Raw genomic sequence first — 27,990 nt, 5'->3', positions numbered from 1 at the left:
AATTGTCGATACAAGTCATCGTCCTGATTTATCGGTTCCATGACAGATATTTCAAGATATGAGGTCCTGATTATATCTCGAGTGACAGGATGGGGATGGGGATGATCTATGACCTTGGTAATCATTCCGGCCAATATTCTTCCCTCATTGCGAAAGATGACAGAATTTTGGTGAACCCTTGACGAATAGATCACTCGCCCAATCACTACTCCCCCTAACATACGAGCCTGACGCGAAATTTTGTTCTCCCAATACGAGCGGGGAACAGTGTACAGCTCGCACAGACAAGTCACGATGTGAGCAAGGGTGGCTTCGTCGATACAGGCGGGTGTCGCCTTGAATTCCGTGCTGGACCAAGCCGACAAATCAGTCCCAGCAAACATACCCCGATGATCTTCACGGTCAATATCTTTAAGGGCAGTCAACGCTTCGGCAATTTTCTCTTGTAGATCTGTATTGTGGTTCAAAATCACTTGTAAGTTGGCTGTACGGCCAAAATGAGTCATCATTGTGGCCTCCAATTCACCTGCAATACATGTTCAAGAAGGAAAGGGCTAGGTCCATTGAAAGCTTACCTAGATGTTGGTTGGAATTGATCATCTGCAAAGCATGATTGACACGCTCAAATACTGGGGTACTACGAGCATGTCCTGGACCAAGATTCTCGAGGTCGGTGATGATATGGATAGCGAGATGATGATTTGATTTGAGTGTGATATCGGGATACAGGTCTAAGACGGTGCGTAGATACCTCAACATATGAGATTTGTAGTAGGCCCTGGACTTCTGGGATGTTTCGCGCAAAAATAGGACGTGGATAGCATGGACAAGGTCCACATAGTTCTGCAGCATCTTGAAACGACGGGACTCAACCCCTTCTGCATTTTCATATCCCCAAACACGAATCAGTGTGACGACAAGTGATATTGAACATATGACTTTGTACTCATCAGCGCTGAGCTTGCCCGCTGCAATAGTGCCCCATTTTGGAGGCGGCGCTTGTATCCACGTAGGAAGAATAGTCCGTCCCATGTCAGCCCAAATCTCCGCTAGAAGGTCTTTGCCGATAACATGACGAGGTGTGGATCCTGGGTTTGCTCTTATGGAACTGTCACGATGTTCTTGACGCTGATAAAAAAATGAGAAGTATTCAGACAGAAAGATACTGATTCACTTACCCATAGAATTAATCTTCGAACCATTTCAATCTTTTTGAAGGAGATGATATCGGATTCATCCGAATCAAATGGTGGTATTTTGTATTCTCTGCACAAGTTATGAAGATGCACGAGTGCAAATTTCATGAAGCCAGACTTTGAAGGCTCGTCTGCTTCGAATGTCCTTTTGAGTTCACTATACTGTAATTGCGGAGCCTCGTCATCGGCCCCATGTTCTTGACGCTGTTTTCGGATCTTTAGAAGCAGTGAATTGATCGTTAACAATGTACACACATGTAGCATGAGTCGCGCTGAAAGGATGGCCTTCGAATCTTGATGATTATACCTAATTCCAAGTTCTTGACACAGGGCTTGAAGAACTTGTTTTTTCGAATTCATAAGTCGGGGCGCTTTGCCTGAGAGGTTGAGCAACTTCGACATGAGAGTTTCAAAAGCGGAATCTTTGTTGAAGACTAGCAATGGGGCGGAACGCATCACCGGTGGTATTTCGGTTGGATCCAAAACCGAGGGAGTTCCTGAGACTGACGAGGCTCTTGAAACTGATGAAGCTCTCGTTGACGAGGACATCGATGGGGAAGGGGCTCTTGACTGCTGCAATTTTCGAATCATCAATGATGGGTTGGAAGAATGAGACAAGACATACTGATTCGGAAACGCGGAATTCATCGATTGAACTAGAGGCAGGCTGTGCAGTAGTGTCCTCCCACCCGACTGGGTCTCTATCATAGCTCAAGGCAGGGATTACAGGTACGTCGTCTGGATCGGATGTCAAGCGCTTTCGAATGAAACAGAAACAAATCAGAAATAAGTGATGATTGTCAATCGTATATAACTCACCCATTGTAAGATTTGATTCACTAACTCACGCTTGACGCGAACTCCTGTACGAAGCTTAAGCTCAAAACAGAGAGACCATAGGACGGCTTTGGTCTCTTTCATCAACAGCTTCTCTAGAGAGGATTGATTCCTTCTAATCTCCTCCAAGAGTTTGCGTAGGCCAGCTCTTGATAATCGAATCTGATCTTTAGTAGACGGATGAAGTCCATCGCCACCATTTCTCTCCGAATCAATGAACCATATCTTCTCCAGGTGAGTTTTTAGAAGGCCAAGGTATGCAAAATGCACGTCGTCGATGATCGTGAAAAGAATTGGATCCCAATATGGCAGCTCCAGTAACTCCGAGTGTCGGATTCCATGCTCCGTATAAATCGCTTCCCGCCATGCCTCAGACGCATCTTTCCATTCAAGAGCTATCTCTCTGTGCTTACCACAATCCTGCATTACCCAAGTTTCCGGTTCGAGATTATGAATTTCATTGAGAGGTAGCAGACATCGCCTACAGAACCATGTGTGGGTATGCGAAGCGAACCCTGCAAGCTGGGTAGCACCTTCCGTATCGCATACAGCAGGCATTAATGCAATAAAAACCCGCCGACCAAGACTATATTGTGCAGTTTGGACATAAAATACACCCTCCCAGAAGGAAAGCAATTGTTTGACCAGCCTGCGCAGGGTGTGATTGATCTGATGTTTGCTGGGTTTGCCAGGGATCACTGTGACCAAGAAGATATATTCTTGTCGATATCGAAGGTGTTCGGGTAGGGACAACAGTACCATGTATAAAGCGGTGGACGAGACGATGGCATGCCTTTCTTTCAATTGGAATGGATTGAACGCATCAAATCCTAGACTCAGGGCAAGTCGCAGATCTGGTGATCCAGACGGTCCGACCTGAGGTATCATGAACGGCTTACCGTCCGCACCCTTGAATTGACGAAATGCTGCAGAATCAACAAAATCTCTGACAGGCTCGTCTCCGACTGGAGCGGGACGTTGGTGGTGTTGAGACATTATCTCTTTGATGCCTGGAATTGCAAGAATTCTCCCAATCCATTCCTTCAAGTCTTGGAAAACTTGTTTCCGAATAGGGGTGACGAACGTACGAGAACCGATTCGACGAGTTCGCCATATTGAACCTCCACATGGTGGTGAGTCTGGGTGAGACTTCTCAGTGCACAGAGGTAGTGCTTCAGTCGTTCTGTAAGTAGTCTCTGCAGCGCTGAGCACCTCGTTTGTGAAACGAAAGAGACCATAACACTTCGGGCATGCAACACAAATATGCAAGGTCGGATCAAGATCATAGTGGTCAACAATGGTGTGAATGTCTTTCGGAATCTGGGATGGAAGCTGAGATTGGGTATTTCGCTCTTTACTCAAGCCTCGGACGATACAACGGAACAAGGCCAGAAGCACTCGCATTTGACGAACTGGAGTTTGGAATTTGATGTACATTATCAGAGCAGCTATCAGAACCGGTGTCATGTGAGTGAGCCGTTGAACAATGAATCGACGTCCTGAGGAAGTTTCAGACAATGATTAGGGCAGTGGAAGACTGACTATACATACTGTTGTCAAAGGTAGAACCCCCACGTCCCTCAGGATAAGCTTGGGATCTCCATTGCCTCTCTTTGATGCGATGAATCTTGTTCAATGCCAGGAAAAGCTCATCCTCTACATCTGCTTCCCCTGTTGAGCGCTCTCCCAAAGGCATGGTCTGAATTGTGTCTAGAAGACCACAAAATCTTGCTTCTGCATCCAGCAAGCGACGATTAGGAAGTCTAGTCGTGTCCAAAGCGAAATGGCCTGAGTTCACTTGCGGTAAGGTCTCAGGATTTGGAAACACAAAGGGCAGGTGTGGAGAGGGTTCGTTGATAAACGTCAAACAAATTTCTGAATGATAAAGAGTCTCCATGCGCACATTGATCTCGGAAATAATGGCTTGAGGCGAGAAGTTCATGTCTTGATCGACGTTTGTTTCGACGTCGAAGCCCGCCCTGCCTTTGCCTTTGCTAGATGCTTGGCTTTCGGAGGGGGTATGACCTGCAGGTTCTACGCCAAGCGTGTCAGGTTCCCCAGTCTCTGCAGTTTCTCCCCTGACACTAGAGGGAAAGGCTCCTCTGAGACGTTCCCGGTGCCGATGCGTGCTTAGAACGTCATACGAGACCAATAATCCTTCAGGATTCTGCGCCAGGCATTCACGACATCGGCACGGCTGCATGATCGAATCGTTCCTACGGCGGCACATTTGGGACCAGATATAACTTGAGTAGACACGGTTGAACTAAAGTAAGGTTGAGCGAACGACTGGTGCGCGCTAGCGATATCATCGATTGATACTATTGATCCGATCCTATAAGCCTCATTTCCTATCACAGAACATCGCTAGATTGTTGGGAGACTCGGCTCAAGTGAGGGAGTTTAGACCCTGAAAAGCTGTGGTCTCATGACAGTTGGTCATACATAGTTTCGACTGAACTTCACATTTTGCGAACCACGATCGTCAATGGAACCAGAAGAAGCCACCGACGAAGTTGTCTCCAGCCCGACTGTTTGTTGATTTCTGAGTCCTGTGTTTGACCGAGCGCTGACGCTGACGATATGTAGGGCTGGTGGAGAAGACAAACATACGGCCACTACAGCTATTATTTGGATGATGATGGGATGATCCAGAAAATTTTCGACGATACCAACACTGAAGAGCTGTAAGTGGTCGTGGCTGTCCTGTTGGAGGGCTGACCAAGTGCAGCAGCCCGCGAGGACGAGCGAAGACCCCCCCGCTGAAGGGTGCCCTTAAGCGAACCAGTCTCAGCCCGCGTAAGTTGACAGCACCTCTGAGGGTTTACTACTAAACCAAGCTGAAAACAGAATCCGTCAAGAATGGAGATACCAGAGGAAGTACACCCGTAAGCTTCCCTCCATCTGTACGGCCGCCAAAATACTTCACGGAAGGGCAAGCCCATACGGGAACTGTTTCCAATGACACTTATGGGCCAACCAAACTGGAAACCAATCGTTTCAGATCCCACAGCAGCGAAGGAGAGACTGCTTGGCACTACAGTCAGGCACCATACGATTTAGACGCGCCTCTCCCGGAAACGGCAATTCCTCGACTGTTGGGAACGATATACGTTCATAGGAACGTCAACGATGGGGGATACCAAGTGTGGGTTTGGTACAAGAGAGACGGGAATGGCCTTGCGTGGCAACCTGTTGACTTGAAGAACGAGCAGATTGCCCATCCAAAGATTGCCGATCGGACGTTGAAGCTGACTTCGACGGGAAAGCCCAGCTGGATTCTGAACAGCACGGCGACAACCTACCGGTCGCGAACCTTGAGAAGGTCCAGATCTCGTTCAGCTGCGCCTTCGACGTTCGGTAAGGCTCCTGACGGAGAATTAGATACTTCTGTAGATTGATTCGGTGCTGTAACGTGGGTAAGTCGACTGTGTTCGGTATCGAGGAAATGGAATAACTACACCCAGAGTTTGACTCCGGGGAGTTGACGTGGGTAGGTCGACTATGTGTTCAGTATCAAGGACATGGAATGACTACGCCCAGAGTTTGACTCCGGGGAGTTGACGTGTGTAGGTCGACTATTTGTTCGGTATCGAGGACATGGAATGACTACACCCAGAGTTTGACTCCGGGGAGTTGCTCGTATAGAATTAGGATAAATTACTAAGTACTGGGAAAAAAGGAACTCGAACCACGTGCATGATTGGTCCGATCCTCCGTTCGTAACAGATCGGCATACGAGTCCGGCGGTTTCCATTTTGGGACCGCTAATAGCGCCTATTTGTCTATTTCCATCCTACGTGATCCATGGATATTCACGATCAATCCCATTGCGAAGGAATCACCAAAAGACAGGTACTGCTCAGTTGAATATATTATTGTGTCAGCCTGAATCTATTTCAACAGATGGAATATGAGACCGCAGCGTTGGTTTTTCAACAAATCCCTGTGGAAAATAAAGCAAGGGAGAGCGATGAGAAAACAAATGGGAATGCGGTCGACAGTGATATTGATAATCAGAGTCTCGAGAAGACCGTGCGTGCAATCGATATTTCATCTCAGTCTCGGTTGTTCAATCTTCATCATCAGATACCAGTGGCTTGTCCAGAACCTAGTGATCAAAACATACAGCCCGCAGTTCAGTCCCATATCAATTATCTTAAAGCAAGCTGGGGCCACTTCACTGCTTTTGGTCAACTGAATGTATGTTCATGGATTGGGAACCCTTACACTTTCTCATATGAGCTTAAGTTCCAGGTCACTGACCTACAACTGTCGGAATTTCTCTTCAAGGCTGGTACTTTGAGCCATATCCTTTTTCTAATTAGAGTATTCCGGAAAATCTGGTCGCTATTCCATGCTCAGCCTCTTATCATTACTGTTGGGCATCTAGCTTTAACGGTTGGTGTCTTCATCTCTGTCCGAAATCATACCAGTCAACTGCAGGTAAGTCTCTCGAATTGTATCTATTCTCTACTAAGGTACCTTGATACAGGGACCTGGATTTTCACGAGTTACTGTGGAAACCGTCCTGTGCATTGGAACCTTCATCTGCATATCCCTTGTATTCCGGATAATCTCCATTCTCAGTGAACTCGCACCCTTCAATATGTATATATATCCCTAAAGATTCCTTGAATCAAATTGTTATGATGACATTTCTCGCATATTCAATATATCAATCTTGTGTCTTATTTGAATCAATCAAGAGTAATACAAGTAAATTAATACGAGCCGCGGAAGTACAAAAATATACTATGAGATGAAACGTAGCGCTCAAATTGGTAGGTTGTACACAGTTTTCAAATACTCTTTGGACAAGCAGTCATTTTTGTTCGAGAGAGAATGGGCCTTTCGAAATTTTAACTTCGCGCGCCATTCTTGACTGGTCATGACTGACAGAACATCCATATGAAGAATTTTGTGTAAACGTGTCAGAAACCAATCTTCTGCATCTTCTGACCAAAAACCGCAATTAAGACCACATGATTTCCAAGCACCTGAACGGGGCCACCAAGAGCGTATCGCGGTCTGTTGGATACCATCTTTTGATATGAAACCTAGGGGTGCAGATATTTTAGATGCATCCAAAAAAATATGATACGTAGACTTATACCTGTTGCAACTTCATATGATCCGCAGATAAGGTCCATCTCTTCAAGAGTAAGTTGGTCATCCCAGAATGCACGGCTTCCACCTTCTTCCCATACACAGAGTGCACGCTCTCCTTCTTGCAGGGCATGTTTGGTAGGGCCATCATAGATATCATTCTCGTTGACTACACCTAGAGCCAACCGAGCTATTATCCCTCCAGCAAGAAGAGCTGCGCGGCCCCTAGCTGAGCGAAGAAAATCATTTCGAGCAGCTTCATACGAGCGATAATCTTGTAGTGTGGGTACAAATCCTACCGGACGGAATCCTAGCATTGCAGGGCGACGGCAGGGGATTGACCTGGGATGACGGGGAGGATAGCTTGGCATAAGCGTATTGAAAGACATCCCTTGATTGATCAGATGTTTGATAATGTCTTCAGTTCCGGGGCCCCATTTCCTTCGGCTTATTTCCATAACAGTAGCGGCACTGCGCAATGCAATCAGAAATGGATCAGAATCACTGGCATCTTTTGCCTGTATTAGGAAAAATTGGCCATTGGGTGAGGATAGGACGTCGAGCTCGAAAGTAATCACAGGCCTCAAGGTACTATCTTTCACGGCCAAATCATACGCTTGAGGTGCGTGTCGCAAATCAACTGCATTCAATAGGCCAGCAGTAAAGGTAGACAACTGAAGTTTGACATAATCATCTGGTTTGGGATTTGGAGGATGCCGTCCACTTCCAAGTAGACCCAAAACATTCTTCCAAGCTTGAGATTTGAGCACTATATTACGATTATCTGGGACACGTTGTGGGAGAAATCCAAGTCTATGACGGGCAACATCCTCAATCGAATCTGGAAACTCTATTGAAGCGACGGACGAGTCGTCATTTGAACTATGAAGACGAGTGAGGTATGCTTCAGAGGAAACAACACCCATATGATGGCCTGTTTGTTCATTCATGTGAGATTGGACGGAAATGAAGTAGTCATCGTCATCGTCTTCGAAGTCTAAATCATGGTAATCGGGGACATCATCCGGGTCCAAGTTTGTGCAAACTTCCCATTCGTCAGCAACCGAATCGTAACGCCGCTGGCGTGAACCATATCTCTCCCAAATGTCCTCGTAATTGCTTCTTCCCACTGCTGTCCGGACTCTGATTCCTTCAACCAAATCCCAATAGTAAACACGGGCGCCTTTTCGACCAGGGGGTCGGTCCTTCCGCGCATTTTCCTCACGTTGTAAACGAGATTGACGTGCGAGGGAAGATTCCGATGCAATGACTTTAAGTCTATGCGCCTCTCTACGCTCAATGAATGTAAAGAGGTCCTCATTCGGGCGGGGAAGGCTTCCGCCATCGAGATGGGGCCAGCGCAATCAATGTCGAGATTCAGAGACTCCCACTTGATGAACGTTTTCTTCGAGGTATTTTGAAGGTGGAACGTACGGCATCTGTTCCGAGGCCAAAGTACTGATCACGATACCCGCAGGGATCGGAATGATACCGTTCAGCACGTCTGGAACAGACCAATCTTTGAGAGTGCCCCAGTACAACATAAGAGGCATTCTGGCCTCGAGGAAAACAGGAATCCATGGAAGGCAGTCAGAGCCAGAGCCACGCACATCTACAAAACTGCCGACCATTGGAATATCCATTATCTGATGGAAGTAGGCGAGCCATTCTGAACTGATGGACGTTTCTCGCTGAAGATGGTCCTGCCATTCCCATTTGGAAGGAACGGGGCCGCGACGAAGTTGTTCGTATTCCCTCTGCCTCTTACTCCAAAAAGGATTGGGACTAGATAGCACAGATTGGCAATCGGACGCGATAAGTTTAACCCATTGATTCTCCAGATGGTAAAGGATGCGAAGAAAGAAGGAGATACAAGCAATCAAGGGTATAAACGCTTGACGAGATCGCATGACTGCATGACGCGCGTCGCTGTCTGTCCTCCAGCGTAAACGAAACCCATAATTATTCGGATACGGCCAAAGTCGAAAAGTCTCAGGTATTCCGAGTGGATTCACTTTCATGCACGCACGGAGAAATGCGCGCATATTACTCTCCAGCGAGTTCCAGTCAGCTTGTATGGAAGACCTAAGAGTTCTTCGATTGGTAGAGAGTCGTGGCTATAATCAAGACATTTCAAGAAATGAAATTTAAAAGGGTTACTGCTAGGAGCGAAGCCCAGAAACGGTATCAATGAATCTACCCAGCGCGGCGAATAGAACTCAGGCAATGTTGTTGCGTGTGGACTGAGATTGTAAGATTGCCGTTGAGAAGGGACATTGGGAAAATCGTGTGGTTTGCGACTGAGACAGGTAAAAACGCCGTCGTCGATTGCTGCATGGAAGCTGAATCCGTCGGTCACTTGAGTTGTTGCCAGACGGGGGGTTCCAGCTTGATGGAGGGCAATTGAGATAAAAAAAACTCGAATTAATTCTCTACTTACAAAACATGAGTTTCTTGGTATTAAGGTTAAGCCCTAATTTGACAGGAAAATGCTTCAATGAAGGCCGGATTCCTGCCTACGACAGTTACTTGGGCGGGTGATTTTGTTCGTGGATGGAGTAATCGAGCAACGTGATTTTTTGAGGCCTCAGATCCAGTTAAACCAGAAAGAAGCAGCGTAGTGGAAGAATAAACTTGGGATCGAAAACTTAGCAGATGCCACGTGCAGTTGTGACAGACAGTGACAGTGACACACTGTTTACATCAAGACGTTGATATTCAGTACTGTACTACACACTATCGTAAAGACTGACATGTAATGAAAGAGTGACCGTGTGTAAGAGAATGCAGCAGTAGTTGGTGGAATGAATGAATCGTGTGCCGTGGTAGTAATGAGCGACATATAAATGGGGAGCATAGCAAGTACAGTGGATGTTGAACAATGGAACAGCGTGAATGCACATCCAGAGACTTGTATCAAGGGACATGGAATGGTCGGGAGCGGGAACAGAACGTGAGCGTAGAGAAGGTAAAAACTCGATTATAGAAATTGTTTTGAGTTAAACGAGGAATATGAAGGTGGGAAGGCGTTTTGAAGGAAGATATATAGCAAGGGTAAACAACGGTGTAGTCATATATGTCAAGATGGATGCTACTAGGGCCCACGACTTGAAAGAAGTTATATATATGAAGGGAAGACATAGGAAGAGGTGAGCATGGATGATGGCTCAGGGATGGGTGCCACTAGGGCATGCATGACTGAACACTTCGGAAGTGAAAGGATGAAGAAGAGATAAAGATTGATATGAGAAACGAAGAAGTTGAGAAGCCACGGATGGCCTAACCCCTGAGGATATGCTTGAGGGTGGTCCCTTTTTCAACGTGCTCCCGGACGTTCTTCGAGAACCTGCATTCGGAGGTTTCAGATTGTCTGGATAAGGGAAGATAAGTGGCCCGACTTACGCTGTAAGAGCCCGTCGAATGACCTCATCCCTAGCCTGGATGGTCTGATAACGTGGGATGGAGTGCAAAAATCGTTCGGGTGCATGGATAGAATAGAAAAAGATCGCGACGTCGCCTTTGAACATCTCCGTGCAGCCACAAGAGCTGAGGCATGCGTTGGTATTGGAAGAAGACTGGTCATAGGTACCAGCAATGTAAAATTTGCGAGTTCCTACTATGACCTTTGCCTTGTAAAGGTCGTCGCCATCAGCGTTGGCACCAAAACCGCTCTGAACGTCGATGGAACGTTTGTGACCGAAACGACTCAATGTAGAGTCAAAGCCTTTAAGTTGGGGAATCGCGTCGCCTAGTGCAAAGTATAAACCAAGTGTCGTACCCCATTCCTATCGGTGATAATGTCAATGAGGCGTACATTAGCAGATAGATATTTAATCATACCGGCTCCGTAGAAGGCATGATGTCCCCATTAAGCGGTGGACCCAGGATGGTATGGCTGGGGGAAAGTCTTCGACGCCGGTGGACAGCAATGGAGGAAGATCTAGATCGAGTGGCATGCATTATGAGTATGATGCAGAATGCGTTTCAACGAGACGATGGGTTATCGACAGAGGGGGAGTAGTTACTCGCCTCTCTTTTATAACGCCGCGCATGCTCTGAACATGCATCTGAAAATGTTTTCAGAATTTACCTGTTCTTTTTGTCAGTGTCTAAGGAAATGTATTTTCATGTAAATGATTACCATTCTTGTGCGGAATAAAGGCTGTAAAATGTCGAAGTGAGGTCACTTGCTGCCCTCCTCGAGGATCCGATAAGTATGAACTTGCCTGCGAGCACGAAGGCCGAGAGGTTGCAAATTCAACCTACCAATGACAGTCTGATGACAAAAATCGGATCGGTTCTGACGCCAGAGAGAGTCAGGACCCCTGACATTACTAGAAAATATTTTATTCTTGATTCCGTTCAGATATCGATTTTGTTGGGAAAAAGATCAGGCAATATGTTTCATAAATATCGAAATTTACTGTTTTTGGCCTCAGGTGTGTCTTTTGGGTACTTCCTTTGGGCAGAAAAAGTTAGATACGATTCAAGGGTCCTGGGGAGTTACGGAGACTCGGATACAAAGGATGAAAGGGATCAAAAAGCATGTTATGAATATGTACATGCACGACCGCTTAGATTGGTAAAACGCGACGTGGCGGACCGCAATGAAGTTGTATACTCACATTGGACTCTCAATCCCACCTGATAGTCACCAGCTGCAGAGTATCATGAACTTGGGACATATATTGTGTGTGTTCTTGAGAGTCAAAGCGACTCATACATCTACTGCATTGATCTGCAGTAGGAGTTCACATAATGATCTGAAAGCGTTGAATACTAAGCTTTACTCAGGGACATCAAATCATTAAAGCACACCGTTGGAGCTCCGAGATTCAAGGAGATCGATCCATTCCATTGACATCAGGGACGGCGAGAAATTCTCGTAGAATAATCATAATGCCCGCCCGTACTCAGGCTTTAGGCGTCAAGCTTTGAGTAGTAACCTTTGATGGTCTTCGTATACATTAGACATACTTTCTAACCAGGTCTTTAGTAAATTCTAACAAGGACATGGGGGCACATACCAATTTGCATGCTATAAACATCAAACATTCATAACACCTCGTGCAAGGATAGACAGGATGCAAAAATGTGCCCAAAATGGGGTCCGATTGCTAGTTCAATCAGGACTTCCCTACACGCTGCTACTCCTACAGTGCTTGCCAAGTTCAAATGTGTCCTTGGAAAGGTACGCAACTTGCGTGCGTTTTGCGTATTGCCACCTCCACGCCTCTCCACGCACGGATACGAACTAAGATAACACGAGGATTATCTGGTTCTTGTAGGTATTCAAAAAGGGGATCAATTCCAGAAGTCCTCAGAAGTCCTGACATCCGAGATATGGAATTCTCCAGCATTATCAAGCCCATGTCTATTGCAACCAACGGTTCTGGGATCGCCGCCCTGCTGCGCAGCATCCGGTCATTCTTGTCTTCTAACGTTACGACTACGTCCGTTGTCCCGATTAAGGCGTTTGTGGGGTCGGACAATCTCTCCAATGATGCCGAGATGGTTGTGATATTCGTAACAGTATTTTCTGCGCTCGCAGTGTTTGGGGTGATAGTAGTCGTTGATATTACCTTGCAGAAAGTGTGCATCTCACGGTTCCATGACGATTTCATAGACTAATTATTCGCAGGCTTACGCGTTTTGGACACACTACCGTTCGTACATCTTCGAACCCAAGGCCAAAATTGATGCCCTCAGAAGGAGAGAGAAAGCCATTGGACTATGGGAATCCGCAGTTGCCCATCAAGCTCGTACGATTCAGCTGGAGATCGAGATTGGTGTAGAACAACGCGTCGCCCAGATCATGAACCGGTATGCGACATTGGCACAAGAAAGAGCAAACGGGCTAGAGGATTTGGCAGCGGAAATGATCGAGAGTGACTCGGATGACGAGGCTTTGTGGGAACAGGGGCTCATACGACCCACTGTGAGCGGCGTGTAGTAATAGCCTACTTACAAATGTACTTTGTAGTAAACAGGAACAAGGTTATGACGGGACACATATCAGTATGGGACGGACTCACGTTCTCTAAATTAAATCAGGCTATACAGATGGGTAGGACGCTGAGGCATTTCTGACACTTCAAAACGACACGAAAGACCAAAGAACGGACACGTTCTAGAGTTTATATCATGATGAATGCAGCGTGCATATCTTCGAGTATCGCCGGCGATGCACTCGGGGGAAAACGATTGAATAACAACGGTGGTTTATATTAGAGTACATGACGTGATCTAGGTGCTATTTCTTCCTCCAAATCGCAAAATGGTTTCAGTCACCATCATCTGAGGTACGATTGAATTATTATGGCTGTAAAAATCAAGAAGGACAAAATCTTAACCTGGTGTTTCAGTTTTCGCAAGATATCTTCAACTTCGGCGGTCTGAATAAAGAGAGGTGCAAACTCGCAGAGGTACTGCTCAGCCTTGGATGGAAGTCAGTGACTAAGTTATAAGGAAGGTATAATATCCATGCCTTTATTTCGAGAGACGAACCTCTATGGTCACATGCAAGAGCGTCAAGCAGTTTTAAGTTAATCCGCTGGGCCACTTGAGTGATCTGAGTTGAGAGATCGTGGAACGCATTCGAGAGCAGCTGGCAGGTTTCGTTCGTGTCTGGAAGTATAATTGAAAGGTTGACCAAAGGTTCAAATAGTTTCGCAGTGGAGATCTAGACAATAGAGAATCAATACCGAGCCATCGTGAATTTCGGGATCATAGGTACCTCAATCGAGAGTATCTGGATCGTCGAATTGAGACTGAAAATATTTGCGTGCAGAAGAGAAATATGACACCCCTAGTGCACAGTTAGTTACCACACAAGGACAATAGTGAACGCGAGTACATACGGTATGATTGTGACTGTTTGAGCGAAGAAGATCCACGTATTGACATTCCAGACTTTCAATTGTTGAATGCATCGTCTCGAGGAATATTTTGTATTTTCGATCCAACGAACGTAGAGTCGACGCTGCAGCGGTCACTAGATTGTTGCAAGATTCCATGTCGGAGGGGGTCGCAGGGGCAGAAGAGGCAAGTCAGGCACTTCTTATATTTGCGCACGACATTATCAAAAGGACTAACCTGAGGTAAAGGAACAAAGGAGACGTATTTTCAAGTCCACGTCACCGATTGTACATGGGCGCAAGGATCTAGAGAACATAGGACTAGTCCGTTGTCGTTCGAGGAGTTGTCATTGAACAGTCGAGTCTTTGAGTTGTCGAGCTTGTGTCCAGTTTAAAACCAGGACTAAGCCAAGTAAAATGATGAGTCGAAGTCTGTCGAAGTTTAAGTCCAAGTCAGAAGTCACGCGTACGGCGCTTATCAGTTCTCTTCATTACACGTGGCGGTGAACGTAACTCTTTTCATCTCTTTTCATCTCGTTTACCCTTTGGCACTCTTCAGAGTTTAACTCAGTCGATGTCAGCCTTGCAACGTCTTTAATCTCGTTTACCCTTTGGCAATATTCAGAGTACAACTCAGTCTATGTCAGCCTTGCGACGTCTTTCATCTTGTTTACCCTTTGGCAATATTCAGAGTACAACTCAGTCTATGTCAGCCTTGCGACGTCTTTCATCTCGTTTACCCTTTGGCAATATTCAGAGTACAACTCAGTCTATGTCAGCCTTGTGACGTCTTTCATTTCGTTTACCCTTTGGCAATATTCAGAGTACAACTCAGTCTATGTCAGCCTTGCGACGTCTTTCATCTCGTTTACCCTTTGGCAATCTTCAGAGTACAACTCAGTCTATGTCAGCCTTGCGACGTCTTTCATCTCAATTGAATGCTCTTATACCTCTCGGTCTTCGCCCAAATTCAAAGGCTCATAATGGGGACTCGCATGACAAACAAGCGGAATATCTTATAAGGAATTCGACTCAGTAAGCATTATTCCTCGCACTGTCTCATCGAAAGCCTGATGTATACACGAACTCATCACATAGAGGACGCAGAAATTCGCCAGTTGGAGTCCAGAATCGCTCTCGCTTCAGGCGAGGCTGTTGAACTTCGAATGAAAATTGCAAAGTTAGAAAGGCATATCAAATTACTTGACGATGTAAGTGTCTTTCACTGGATAGAGCCCGGTATGTCTGAAGACCCATGTGTAGAAAGCACAACTCTGTTCTCATTTTGCCAAGACACAAGCTCAGCATACTCAAGCCGTTGCTTCATGGAAGAAACATAAGGAGGATATCAGGTTGCTCGAAAAGGAGCTTTCGCATCCGCATGCATCAGGCCCTGATTGTTGGTCAGTCGGTGGTATCGTCCATTCAATTTGTCTTTTCTGAGCTTGTTCCACATCAGATATCAAGACAGTCTTCCTGTTGTTCTGTATCATATTTTTTGGAAATTGTTATGAATGTTGTTACGAAGGCGTAGTCAGTAATAATTCATCTAAGATTGTACCGTGAGGTCCAGGGTCGAGGATATCCGCACCGTGGGCTACCGCGAGGCACAATATGATAGATCGACAGATTCAACTTAGCACGACAAGAATATACCGCAAATTCTTCCAAATTCTCCTAGCGGTAACGCCTCGTGTATAACACACGCAAGTCGTTAAAGAAGTGTCGCCTTTACTTCCTAGATCGAACTCATACCCATCCAATGAACACCACCTATACACACATAAGGACGATTGATGCTCTCACTGATTTCGTTCATGCATTAGCGTTCTCGAAGGATGGACGGTATCTGGCGAGTGCTAGTAACGATAGAGTTGTTCGTGTATATGATGTCAAGCATGAATTCACGACGATTTGGGAGCTACAAGGCAGACATCCCTTTACTGCCCTCGCATGGAGAGATGGCGGTCTTTTCATGGGCAATATGGACGGTGATGTGACACTGTCTCATCCTACTATGGTAAGCTGAAATTGACAGACCGTTACACTACATCTCAATACATGAAAAACAGAAATCAAAACTAAATTGGATCCGACGACGCAATAGTGAATTCGAACTCGTTTACAAAGCCGATGAACCTATCCATGTCATGGAGTTCAATCGACGTGGCGACCATCTTCTCGTCTGCTCAGGTGCCGATGTGATGCTTCTCAAGAAAAGTAGTAAGTACTCTATCATATATCAAAATTAATACTCGCTCATTCGAAACCAGAATCTGGAATCTGGCAATATCAGGACCGCTTGCCTCGTCCAATTCCATTAGGAGAGCCTGAAGACAAACCGCCTCCAATTGTGGCAACTGGAGCATATTTCCTCGAAAGTCGTAACGAATGCCTCATAGCATATCTTCATGACGGTTTTCGGTGAGTAACAAACTCCGTGCTTAATCCTTTCTGACCCGGATATCAGGATATTCAAGATAGACACTTGGGAGAATATCAGGATTTGTAGTTCGGACGAAAGATTGTACGAGAAAATGTATATTTTTTGGAGGTTCGAGTGGTATGGTCAGTATAGCTCATGACTTTCTTAGAGCAGCGTCTGCTATATCTCCGGACTCAACATTCATCATCGCAACAAATCTGCACAAGGGCCTCGACTGATACAAGATCATGCCCGACAAGCTGAAGAAAATGAGTACCTCCTGTGAGATTCAGAGCCCCGGATCTAACATTCCCCTCCCCGTTCTTTTTATTAATAACGGTCAAGCGACAATTATGGGAACGTCAAAGGGATATGCAGTCATCTTTGAGGCGAAGCATGGTAAAAGGGTGCAAGCTCTCAAACATGGAGCTTGTCATAAAGTACGCAGCCCCTATCATTTTCCTTTTCTCACCGTCTCGACGCCTTTACTTGTACGATACATCATCCCATCACTGTCAAACCCCCATCAATTACTGATCCATCGATTACTGATCCACCTGACCCATCTTCTCCTTCTATTGGCTTCCGCCACCTTCCTTGTTCCTAAACTGTACAGTATTACATCGTTGTTTCTCGCAGACCGGATTATGTATATATAGCCAACCCTCCACAGCCTGGTCCCTTATCTTGACCTCTCTGTCATTATCTGGGACCAGGTATGTGCTTACTTATTATTACCTATGACTACGATACTCAATATATCTCTGTCATTATCTGGGACCAGCCTGCCGCCGTTCTGCTTAGTCGCTCCGCCTTGTTGCCTTGTCCAGTTGCTCCGCCTCACCGTTCTGCTTAGTCGCTCCGCTTTCCCGCTCCGTTAGTCACTCCGCCTCTGCCGCTTCGTGACAGAGCTGGTGAGTTCACGAGCTCTTTTCAATTACATTGCTTAAATTTTTGACTTCAGACCAAACGTGGGTGACTGCATTGGTGAGTACTGTTTCTTGATTATCTAGTGGTTTGTACACCCACAATGCCAAGGCTTATGCCGAACTGGAGAATGGTCGTCGAATGATAGCCACTGGGGATGGAAACTGTGGCGAACGTACAAGAATCATGATATGGACCGAAAATCCCAAGGATAGTTCCTCTCGTGTATCCAAGTTGCAGTTTATTCTATTCAAGATCATGAGTTATGCTTTCTAAAGGAAATCGTTACCTGATAACACGACGGCACACAGGTACATATGGTCACAAATGCGGGATACATCATCTTCCTTCTGATGGCTATAGTTGTCGCAATGTCATTGTTATTCCCTACACCCTGGACAGAGATGGATTCCGGTCGATTGCCGGAATATCTTGCCAAGTTATCCGTTCCTGCGACGCCTCCACCGCCACCAACTCCTGTGGCGCGTTGTGCGGGATCATCAGGCCCATCTTCAATGTCAATCAAGGAAATCCTAATCGGCTTGGGAGATCTGCTGGTATGTACTGGGCTCTTCAGTCGGTACAACATACTAAGAACTCATCAGACCTGAGCTTGTGAAGGTGATATCCTGTAATATCGTGGATGACGTTTGCTTGAATGAGACGATGTCTCCTCACATGTACTTATCTACTCGAATAACGTAAGATCCGACGACGCCAAGTTGCTTCAAAATCCTTCAAAGACATGTGTGATAAGGAGGGATAAGGGGAAGATTCAGACGGCGACAAAGGGCGACACTTGCGCGAAATTAGCGAAGGTCGCCGTTCGTGCATGTTTTTTAACAGATGCATGGTTATATCAATGATCGCTTGACTACAATTTGAACCTCCGAAAGAAAACATCGATTCATCGATTCCTTTGAAGATGAAAGTCCCCGGTCTCGCATTCGTCTCAGATTTCTCTATGGATGTTGCCAGTATGGTCGAAGATTCTAGCGATTCTGACTCTTGGATGACTGTAGATTCTGATGATGTGCAAGCGCCTCAGGGCCCCAGTCAAACAAATCCGCTGCCATCAAATCCACAGAATCCACAGCCCTTGCAAATGACACCACAGATGCCTCCACCACCACAGGTTTCTCCGGGGAGTCCAATCCAGGCTCCACCGCAGCCACAGAACTCGACCTCGGTCTTGTATTCGTCACCTGCCCCACCGGCCCCTCCACCACAGGCCCCCCCTCCACAAACTCCTCCACCACAAACTCCTCCACCACAAACTCCTCCACTGCGAACTCCCCCACCCGCAGATCATGAAATGGTCGATATTGATGCCACTCCAAGATTTTATATGGGCTTTAGAAACAAAATGCCGCAGGTGTGTCCTATCATATCCCTAAAAGATAAGCTTCAAATGTATCTATCAGCAACCACCATCCCCAACTGTCCAGAAATCAAAAAAAAAAGGCGAGTCCATGAAGATACTCAGCCTGGACCTTCTCATCGGCCTGGCTCTGCTCAGCCACGAGCTCAGTCAGGCTCTCAATCTCATGATCAAAGCCCTGTTGATATTGTAGGTTCTTTCATGATCCACGGACTTGGTCTGACAGTCTTTCCGTAGTTGCAAAATTTATTCGACAACCAGACAAAGATGATGGCGGAGATTTACTCTCGCCTTCAGCAATCCAATGACGACATACTCTGGAAACAGGACCAGAAGATAGACACGGTGGCTAAATCCCTCGATCTCAATGCAGAAATACTCAGTCGTATCGGGGAGACACTTGATATGATGTCTGGAAATCGTAAGGAGCAGCGCAGGAATACTCACGGGACGAGCAGGACTCAGCGTAATGACAGCGAAGATTCCACTATGAATGAGGGGAGCCGCCCCGCTCACAACAATAACAACGCCAACGGGGATCGAGGCCAAGACAAAGGCGAAGATAATGACGAGGTAGAGGGAGACGGAGGTGGGGACGGTGATGATGAAAGACACCCAAGCGATGATATTCCCAATCGCAGCCAGAAGAGTCAACATCACTCTGGAGAGGTGAAACGTCGGCCCCTCCAAGAGCTCAAAGAAAAGGTGCAGGCAAATGAACTACTGATATCTATTTGTGACTCACCGGCGCATCCCCGACATAGGAGTTAATCCGTAAATGGCTTAACGAGATAATGGAAGGTCAAGATCTCCTGGCAGAGGTTGTTACCAAGGAAGAAGCCGAGGAATTCGCTCAAACATTCAAAAATAATCCACTCGCACGTCCATGCTCAACTGATAATTTTCGCTACTGGATTGCTGGTGGCTCCAAATCGCCGTGGAATCAGGGTGCTTCATATGTCTTTGTAGACATCCTTGTGAAGAAGAAGTTGGTTCCTGATCTAGACATTCAAGCTCGCGATGCTCTCCGCAAAGCTTTCTTTGTGAGACTCAAATCACTTCACACATGCTGGCAAGACAAGCAGAAAATGGCGGAGGACAGTGACAAAACGCCTCGTTCATTATTCTCCAAAAGGTGGCAGCGGAAGAATACTGTGAGTGTTGTGCACATTCTTCAACGAAATTTACTGATATCTTAATAAGCTTTTCCATCAACGAAGAGATGTACTCGTCACTTTCTACTCGCTCCAACCCTTCCTGGGCACTTTCGATGACTTAGGCATTGCAGGAATGTCTTCTGATGAAGAGGATCCTGGCATGAAGAAGCCCCGTGTGCAATATATCATCAAGGAGCCCAAGTGGCGAAGTGTCGAATTGAAGAACCATCTCCGGCTCATAGACTATTGCCATCTTGAAGGGCGATGCACAACTGACCAACTCCATTTCAGTTTCTCGCGAGGTTCTCCGCCACGCCTTCGTGTGGATAGAAACGATAAGACCTCCAAAAGCAAATACGTTCGTGGACTGCCTGCCAACTTCTACGATGCACAATGGCTTGAAGAACAAGAACCTGGATGGTCAAAGGGTGGAAGCGGTTTCGTCAATGAGTTGATTCGTCCAAAAAAACCCGTTAAGCTTGTTTTTCCTCCAGACCTCATGAAGTTGGTACTTTTTTGAATACCATTTCTTCTGACTGATACCGTTTCAGGACGTTACAACAGAGAGGTTATACAAAGGCGCAGGGAACGGCCTGATTATAGTGTTTGAATTTCTGTTTGTTTGTAGATACATGATCCGGAGGCTACATTCGAAGACTCGCGACTTTGTGGAGATGCATTGACGAGGTTGCAAAGCGTCCAGTCGTTAGTCCTGGAAAGTACAAAATCAAAGTGGACAAGGATGGTACACAAGAGGTGGAGTTTTCAAACGTTATGCCATCGTTCATTTGAATCTGTCCGTATTCCTAGCACTCAATTTCCTGTTGCTTTCTGTCTGATTTACCGTGAATATCGTGAGCATGACCCGTATCGAGCTCGCTGACCGGCATTGGCATTTTATAAAGCATTGGTGAAGTCACGACTTCAAGGAGAATCAGCCAGGGTGCGGTTCTGATAAATCCTGTACATCTTGCACTTAAGCTAACAAATACTGACCATCCTTTATTCTTTCCCCAAACGTAGATCTTTCATGAAACGACGCTGTTGTTCAGTTAAGCGTCCATGCACTATATAAATGCCCAATGTCGGTATTTTCTTCATTCTTCGTGCTCAGAACTTCTTCTACTACTTCCACATTCTTTTCTCTAGGCTGCGCCTTCCATCTAGCACTAACCAACCGATTTGAAAACAACCAGTATGAATCGCGACGTATCTCCGGTTTTTGATTCGCTGGACATTGATCTGGTGTTCAAAGTGCTGAAGAATACCTTGTTCAGTGCGTGAAGCGTATGACCAGCTCTACCAACAACTGAGAATTCTTTTCCAGGCCCGTTTTTTGTCTTGTTCGTTCCTGTCCTCTACGTTTTCTCAGGTGCAGGGACGAGTTACCCGTTCGTCCTCTGGTCTGGAGGCTACTACGTGCTGCTATGCTTCTATTGTATGTATATCTTTCCGTCTTGTGGACTTTACTTATCACAGCGCTCACAGGGCTCGGTGATTGGCTGTCAACTTTGTACAGAAACCAAGGCAGTCTTCTGTTCAGAGCTCCTCGCTTCGACTGGGGCGAGCAGATTGTTGTAGTCACTGGAGGTATGTGGCAATGAATACATCCGATTTTGAGCTCGTGCTTAAACTGCCATAGGCGCTTCCGGCGTCGGTGAACTGCTCGCAAATACTCTCGCTGTTCGAAATGTGACTGTAGTGGTACTCGACGTTAACCCGATTGTCTCCGAAAATCGTGAATACTGCCTTTGCCTCCCTCCGTTTTCGATTGCCTAACATGGCTCATAAAAGACAACATCGTCTATTACAAATGTGATATCTCCAAGTGGGATGCAGTTGAGGCGGTTTCAAAGAAGATTGTTGAAGAGGTATGCCCAGTTGCATTCGTGTCTAGCTCGTCAACAAAAAAGAACGAACATGTCATCAGATTGGTCACCCCACTGTACTTGTAAATAACGCTGGCGTCGTGCAGGGGAAGCTTGTCACCGATTTAAGTGCTGCGGATGTGCAACAGTGGGTTTCCGGTTGATGGCCATGGAATGGTACTCACAATTACATAGAACGATTGGGGTTAACACGCTCGCGCATTTCTGGACTCTGAAAGCCTTCCTTCCTAACATGATCAAAAACAATAGTGGTCATATTGTGAGTTGCATGTAATTGCTGACTTTGTCGACTCATGAGTCTTATGACAGGAATTGGCCACCACAAAGACCTGAAATTTCCGAGCTCTTGGTCAAAACAAACTGTCATATAACCTTCTTCCTTTAACACCACCACCATTGTCCTTGAATCCTCAAAATTTCCTGGAACTTCCGACGTAGCAACTGCCATCAACGTCCACACCGGGTGAACCAATAATCAACAAATCCCCTTTCCAACAATGTTTCCGCCGATGTCATCTACACACTGGCTCGAAATTGGATTTTACTCTCGATTCTCCCTCCCTCCCTCCATGGCGAAAATTACTTTGACGCGTCCAACAACGACGCGTCGTTTATCAACGTGGGAAGTTCCGTTGGCGAAATCAGCTGCCAGCAATTTCGCTTGTGAAGGACCTGCAGGGGAAGTCTTCAAGGTGTGTGTCTATATTCTTTCGGGATCAGGGCTTCGTTAATGTTTGTATAATATCCAGGTCGACTCGTCTGCTGCGCTGTGCGTGCAGGAAACGCGCGATGTGCTCGCTGTAAACCCCTTCCACGAGGCTGAGCTTGAAAATTCTGAATATCCGTTGGCTGATTCCGATAGCGAATGTGACGCTGAGGTGAGATTTTTCCGTGACTTTTGTCTACTTCTAACTTCAACGTTCTACTGTTGGTATAGTTCAGAGACGTGTTTTATGCATATGAGCCCGAATTCGATGCATCTCTTGACGATGTGAGTAGGATCTGTTCTTACGCGCACAAACTTTGCTCAAAAAGACCTTCGTCTATGTCAGGATGTCCTTCAAAGCTGGAATATGAGCAGAAACATCCTTGCTATAGACTCAACGACACCTTGGCTAACTCCCCATATCGTTATCACCCCTGCATCCGATACCATGAGTGATCTTGCTATCGCTTGGTTCAATCAACCAAATTACTACCAAGATACTTCGAAACTATGTCTGCCACCGTCAGATTTCGCAGAGAACCCCTCTTTTTCGCGTTCAGATGCCCCTCCGATTATTACATCTTTTTTACCACTTGCGTTCCATCCGATCTCCGTTTTTAGTCCATCGAAATTCAACGCTATGGTGAGCTCACTTTATGATGGTCACAGGTCCGACACTCACTCATTTTAACTCTTAGATTGAAGGCTGCTCACATGAGCGCTTGAGCTACTTCAACGTCGTCATCGCACTCAGACGGCAGATAATGAAAGCTGTCGTAAGTTGATCTTTCTGTCCCAGCTTATTTATTGATTAATGATCATCCTAGGCTATAATGGCAAATCAGGCTGCTAATAGTTTCCGAGAGCGATACGACTCGGCTCTCCCTTTCTCAAACATCGACCGTCCTTTCTCGTGGACTGACCCAGCTGAGGTGAGAATTTAGTTCCCTGGATCATCGGTATTGGCTCACCTCTTTTGCTCCTCTCCTAGCCCATTCTATCAGCCAGCCGCTTCTATCGCGCCACCCTTATCCTCGACTCCACCAATCCGTTCCGAGTTCCGCATATCATTTGGACCTCGCGAAGAAGACCTTGCGCAGCGCTCCCCGATATTCTCTGTCAACTCTTAGGCCACGCGTCCATTCCAAACGACGGATTTGTGACGACCATCACGTTTCTGCAGCACCACTCCTCACCAACATTGGGAAGAGTAGATAACGGGGATGCGTATATCGTTGCTGGAGCGACTACCACCGGTGGTGTTAGTATTCTGGATCGAGTTGGTGGGGGAAGAAAGCTTACTTTGCTAGCTAACAATGAGGATGTACAGAATAGGACCAGCCTTGTTTCTCTACCTTCGTCATGATCTGCTGAATCCCCGGGCCATAATGTCAGCGAATGGGTTGAGAAGAATTCCTTTTTTAGAGTCGCGTGAAAGTAAGGCGTGTAATGGCGTGAATATACACTACGGATACGCATGACACGCATAAGGATGAGTATAAGCTGTCATAAGAATAATCAAGCTGGTATCAAGCTGGTGTAAGTGGATGAGTCTGAACATGACATTCGTTGTATCGTGGTATACATTGTGAATGGAATATAGCCTTGCTGGTACTCTTGATGGCTTGATATCACAAAGTCAAAGTGAAACGGTGTATTTGTATCCAGGAAGGGCATATCATATTACAGGGCATTTCCCGCATTACTGCTTTACTGTGAAACTTGAATCTACTAACTCCTTCTAAGTCTCAGCGATGGACAACTGTTGAACAAGAACCGAACTAGTAATACGAAAGTTCGGATTTCATCATTTCGTGTTCTGTTGTCCTAGTTTGTCGTAGAACTGTCTGATCAAGGGACTACTCCATGATAATTTGTGGTGTGTTTGAGGAACTTCCTCGACTTCTCCATCGATATCTTCTGCGGGCATGTTCTTCAAGGTCTAAAAAATGGATAATGAGGGATTATTTCCGGTTTAATCATTCTCATACCTCTTCAAGCAATCGCGAGTTGAGGGGTAGATAAGAGGAGCCAGCCTGAATACGGGAAAATTAGGACTCTCGAATGATTGATGTGAGGCGATGTACCAAAGCTCTTTGTCGTCGACGGAACTTAGCCTCCTTGCGATCTTCTAGTTTCACGTTCTAACGTGCTATGAGAAAACGTTGTCTGACTGTGTAGAAATCCTCACCTTATCCTTGTCCTGATCACTGAAATCAGTAGCCCCGCCCAGTTTGTTGCGATCGGATTCGTCCTAAGGAACATCGATGAGCAGGAAGCCGACCGTGTTACGATATCGAGTACTTACCATGGTAAAGCAGGTCACCGTTGGGAGACAGGACACGAGACAGATTAAAGCAGTAAGTTGTCGAGCTTTTGTCCGGTTTAAAACCAGGACTAAGCCGAAGTGATGTTCGAAGATGATGAAGGGGAGACTAGTCTCGATGTCACGATCATGACTCTGGACTTCAGATCCGTGACCGCATGTAACAGTCACATAAACGATTTCTCTCTAAGACTTCCACTACAGAGTCAAACTCAGTAGCAGTCTCTATCTTTATCTGGACAGCAAATCTCGTCAACACATTGCGACATCTACTTTCCTGTTATCTATCTTCCACAAGGCGATTGCTACAGAGTTAAACTCAGTAGCAGTCTCTATCTTTATCTGGATAGCAAATCTCGTCAACACCTTGCGACATCTACTTTCCTGTTCTCTATCTTCTACAAGGCGATTGCTACAGAGTTAAACTCAGTAGCAGCCTATCTGATCTCAGACAGCTTGTTCGGAGTCCTACTCAGCATCCGACGCCTATACCTGAATATCGACCTCATTCAGACCTAGTACCTTCAAATTTACATGCTCTACGACAGCATCCAATGTCCCTCCTTGGTACCCAAGTACTTCTACATGGTTCAAATAGCAGTACAAGTACATATCACAAGGCGGATGCAATAAGCACAGTGTCAGGACTGAAGGAGACAAGGGCGGTTCACGAGTGTGTAAGGTTAGTCGTCTCACGTATTCATTTCCCGGTACTTCATTGAATACACTATTTGTAGCCGGGGCGTCAACGATATAGCGAGAGGAGTAAAGCCTTCAAGAGCTGACGACTTCCCTGATAGATCCCGGTAGGCGTTCACTCGCTAGGGAGGCTGTCGTCACCGGGCTTTCCATCCTTCTCCTCTGTCAATCCATCTTTTCAAAAACGTGGCAATGAAGGCTGATCCTGGGTCTGGGACCTCTGCGACTGTCCCCATCTGTTGCTTATTAACGGCTGGTACGTACTCAGAATTTAGTCCTGCTCTATGTATGTTCAATATTTTAAGTAAGGCGTTAGAGGGTATCAGCAGCAACCAACGTTGAGCGAGACATATTTGCCTGAGTCGGGGTTAATGGACCTGCCGGTTAGTCGATGATCTTAGCTAATATTTAACGACTTACGTTGATTTCACAGATATCCGAGTTTTTCGAGCTCCCCCGCCGTCTTTGACAGGGTCTGGAGTTTCCTTTTTAGGGCAGGAAAGGGTCGCTTTGACGATTTTTCCCTTTTATGGACGGAGAAGGGTCGCTTTGACCATTTTTTCCTTTTAGGGACGGTAAAATAGCGTAACTCGCAATCTGTTCCTCTCTCTCTAATTAATACACACACTCAATATCTCACCTTTCGTTATGCAATGTTTTTATCCTTCAATTTCGGGCCATCTTTCATGGTTCTTCTGAATGTCTGGACCACTCACGCCCCGTATGTTTACTTGTCCACCAATACATTGTGCTAACACTCCTATGGTCTCTGTATTGCTCTGTTCATGAGCTCAACCTCTGCCAGTGCCACTGTTTTCATTGTTTGTTTGTTGGAACCAGGGAAATCCACAGTGTTTTAATATTTACAGACTAATCATCGCTCATCCATCCTTATGTCACCAAGTCACTCACTGCTAGTTTTGCAGTTGACCCACAACAATTTTAGCTTCTTCTCAATCCACCAGGTTCTGCACAACTCACCTGGCTTCTGGACAATCCACCTGGCTTCTGGACCATCCAACTGGCTCTCTCCACTGCCCCAGAGCAGAATCAGTATGTTTAATTCATTTTATTGCATTATTCTACCTAATTTGATGTTGCTCTTTTTCCCCCCCCAGTCCTCTCTTCTTAATCATCTCGTATCTGATCCGATGCCGAAGCGCCCCGTCCATAAACTGTGCGCTTTGTACGCATTTCGGAAAGCGCGCGCAAAATTGGCGGCGGATGGGCCAGGCGTACTTTACGCGTTTGTGGACCTCGGCGGAACGCTCTGGAAACTCGGCCACACGAACAACTTCCCTCGAAGGCGAGCCGAGTGGGACAAACAGTGTCCGTGTCCCGACCGTGTGTGGCTACCTCCTGTTCCGGTCCCGCGAAGGAGGCGGGCAGGTAAGTACCAATAATACCATCTGATTGAGATGCTCATCTGTTGTCAGAATCCTTATCACATCTCCTATTGGAGATTGTTTGCCAGGATAGACCTAGAACTCTTTGTTCTCAATGTATGTATACTCTGCTTTCTGAAGAGTAAGCTCATGTGCTGTTTCTGAAGGCACAAAAGTACATATTGAAAAATTTACATTCATTGGTAACATTTACATTGTTTGGAACACAATCATTCAACATGTTCTGACAAGAGCTGCAACAGCTTGAAGGTATGACCTTTGTTATCCATGTCTTCATGTTCAAGACTGACAATTTACTAGATCCCTGTATGGAGAATTATACATGTTCATTGTATCTGTACTTATGTAGATATTATGCAGCCACTATGTTCTGATAAATGACAGGAAAAGCCCTCCCCAGGGCCTTCTGTGTATTCATAGATGGGGCCAGAAGCTATGTCATTCCTATATAGATCGTGGTGTTCATTACTAACTTAATGCTAGGTCAAAACTGGCACGTCCCGAATTCCCTGAACGTCGCGCGTCTTGATATCTCGACACCAGCGACGTTTCTACGTCCGAACATCTCGATATCGACGACGTTTCGGTGTCTCGATGTCTCGATATCGACGACGTCTCGACATCTCGATGTCCCGACATCGGGTACGCATAACCTCGGCGAGGTTATTTTGAACAACCTCATGTTTTTCGCGAGGTGAATATCTCGTGAAAATTTTATACAACCTATAGGAGAATATTGTACGATTATTTTAAATATGTTCCTCATGTTCACTAGTAGGTTATTTTACGATTATTTCAAATTTTTGGCTGCCGAAAATATTAACCAATCGCGAGGCACAAATTCATTATTATATCCTCACTTTTATTGGTAGATTACTTAGAATAACCGCATAATATGAGCTTTATATTCTATATCCGGCTATCTGAGAATTATACAAACTTTTCGACGTCCCAAAATCGGTCAATATTTGGTAAAAATCTACGGATAATGGACGGATTTTGGAGGCGCCAAAACGCCCTCTTCCCCACAGTGTAACGCATCTGACATTGTAGGCTCGAGCTCAGGCTCAAGCCT

General features: G+C 45.9%; 8 protein-coding genes across 8 annotated transcripts; 6 read left to right on the top strand and 2 right to left on the bottom strand.

Annotated features, from left to right (window-relative positions):
• Positions 1–4,895: 4,895 nt before the first annotated feature.
• C8R40DRAFT_1069446 (uncharacterized protein) lies at positions 4,896–6,660 on the top strand (the record flags this gene model as incomplete). Its single annotated transcript, XM_046226110.1, has 8 exons — positions 4,896–4,921; positions 5,038–5,393; positions 5,577–5,598; positions 5,763–5,888; positions 5,921–6,068; positions 6,123–6,236; positions 6,399–6,479; positions 6,529–6,660. 8 exons carry the CDS (start codon positions 4,896–4,898, stop codon positions 6,658–6,660), a joined length of 1,005 nt encoding a protein of 334 aa, XP_046086524.1.
• A 290-nt stretch (positions 6,661–6,950) lies between these two features.
• On the bottom strand, positions 6,951–7,216 carry C8R40DRAFT_1012634 (uncharacterized protein; the record flags this gene model as incomplete). Its single annotated transcript, XM_046222880.1, has 2 exons — positions 6,951–7,078; positions 7,150–7,216. Coding segments are annotated over 2 exons (195 nt in total), but the record flags the coding sequence as incomplete, so codon positions are not given.
• A 3,205-nt stretch (positions 7,217–10,421) lies between these two features.
• On the bottom strand, positions 10,422–11,102 carry C8R40DRAFT_1069444 (uncharacterized protein; the record flags this gene model as incomplete). The annotated part of the gene is made up of 3 exons (XM_046226109.1): positions 10,422–10,488; positions 10,545–10,927; positions 10,983–11,102. 3 exons carry the CDS (start codon positions 11,100–11,102, stop codon positions 10,422–10,424), a joined length of 570 nt encoding a protein of 189 aa, XP_046086522.1.
• Positions 11,103–12,512: 1,410 nt separating this feature from the next.
• On the top strand, positions 12,513–16,663 carry C8R40DRAFT_1170510 (uncharacterized protein; the record flags this gene model as incomplete). The annotated part of the gene is made up of 10 exons (XM_046231550.1): positions 12,513–12,734; positions 12,784–13,080; positions 13,133–13,160; positions 15,098–15,210; positions 15,263–15,398; positions 15,826–16,019; positions 16,072–16,222; positions 16,273–16,423; positions 16,470–16,538; positions 16,594–16,663. The coding sequence occupies 10 exons, from the start codon at positions 12,513–12,515 to the stop codon at positions 16,661–16,663; spliced, it is 1,431 nt and encodes a 476-aa protein (XP_046086521.1).
• A 1,041-nt stretch (positions 16,664–17,704) lies between these two features.
• C8R40DRAFT_1170509 (uncharacterized protein) lies at positions 17,705–20,486 on the top strand (the record flags this gene model as incomplete). The annotated part of the gene is made up of 6 exons (XM_046231549.1): positions 17,705–17,908; positions 18,277–18,921; positions 18,970–19,437; positions 19,497–19,886; positions 19,936–20,393; positions 20,441–20,486. 6 exons carry the CDS (start codon positions 17,705–17,707, stop codon positions 20,484–20,486), a joined length of 2,211 nt encoding a protein of 736 aa, XP_046086520.1.
• A 506-nt stretch (positions 20,487–20,992) lies between these two features.
• Positions 20,993–22,052, top strand: C8R40DRAFT_1189131 (uncharacterized protein; the record flags this gene model as incomplete). The annotated part of the gene is made up of 7 exons (XM_046233033.1): positions 20,993–21,165; positions 21,217–21,327; positions 21,378–21,479; positions 21,532–21,627; positions 21,684–21,760; positions 21,820–21,905; positions 21,953–22,052. Exons 1-7 carry the CDS (start codon positions 21,087–21,089, stop codon positions 22,050–22,052), a joined length of 651 nt encoding a protein of 216 aa, XP_046086519.1. The 5' UTR covers positions 20,993–21,086.
• A 223-nt stretch (positions 22,053–22,275) lies between these two features.
• On the top strand, positions 22,276–23,850 carry C8R40DRAFT_1069441 (uncharacterized protein; the record flags this gene model as incomplete). The annotated part of the gene is made up of 7 exons (XM_046226108.1): positions 22,276–22,470; positions 22,528–22,656; positions 22,716–22,769; positions 22,831–23,127; positions 23,183–23,260; positions 23,312–23,416; positions 23,476–23,850. The coding sequence occupies 7 exons, from the start codon at positions 22,276–22,278 to the stop codon at positions 23,848–23,850; spliced, it is 1,233 nt and encodes a 410-aa protein (XP_046086518.1).
• Positions 23,851–25,364: 1,514 nt separating this feature from the next.
• Positions 25,365–27,675, top strand: C8R40DRAFT_1265159 (uncharacterized protein; the record flags this gene model as incomplete). Its single annotated transcript, XM_046233904.1, has 8 exons — positions 25,365–25,492; positions 25,548–25,616; positions 25,943–26,084; positions 26,456–26,562; positions 26,670–26,898; positions 26,946–27,011; positions 27,147–27,164; positions 27,368–27,675. The coding sequence occupies 8 exons, from the start codon at positions 25,365–25,367 to the stop codon at positions 27,611–27,613; spliced, it is 1,005 nt and encodes a 334-aa protein (XP_046086517.1). The 3' UTR covers positions 27,614–27,675.
• Between the last annotated feature and the right edge of the window lie 315 nt (positions 27,676–27,990).

Source organism: Lentinula edodes (genome assembly GCF_021015755.1).
Source record: "Lentinula edodes strain Le(Bin) 0899 ss11 chromosome Unknown C8R40scaffold_17, whole genome shotgun sequence".
In the NCBI taxonomy this organism is placed as follows: domain Eukaryota; kingdom Fungi; phylum Basidiomycota; class Agaricomycetes; order Agaricales; family Omphalotaceae; genus Lentinula; species Lentinula edodes.
This window is presented reverse-complemented; position numbering and strand designations above follow the sequence as displayed.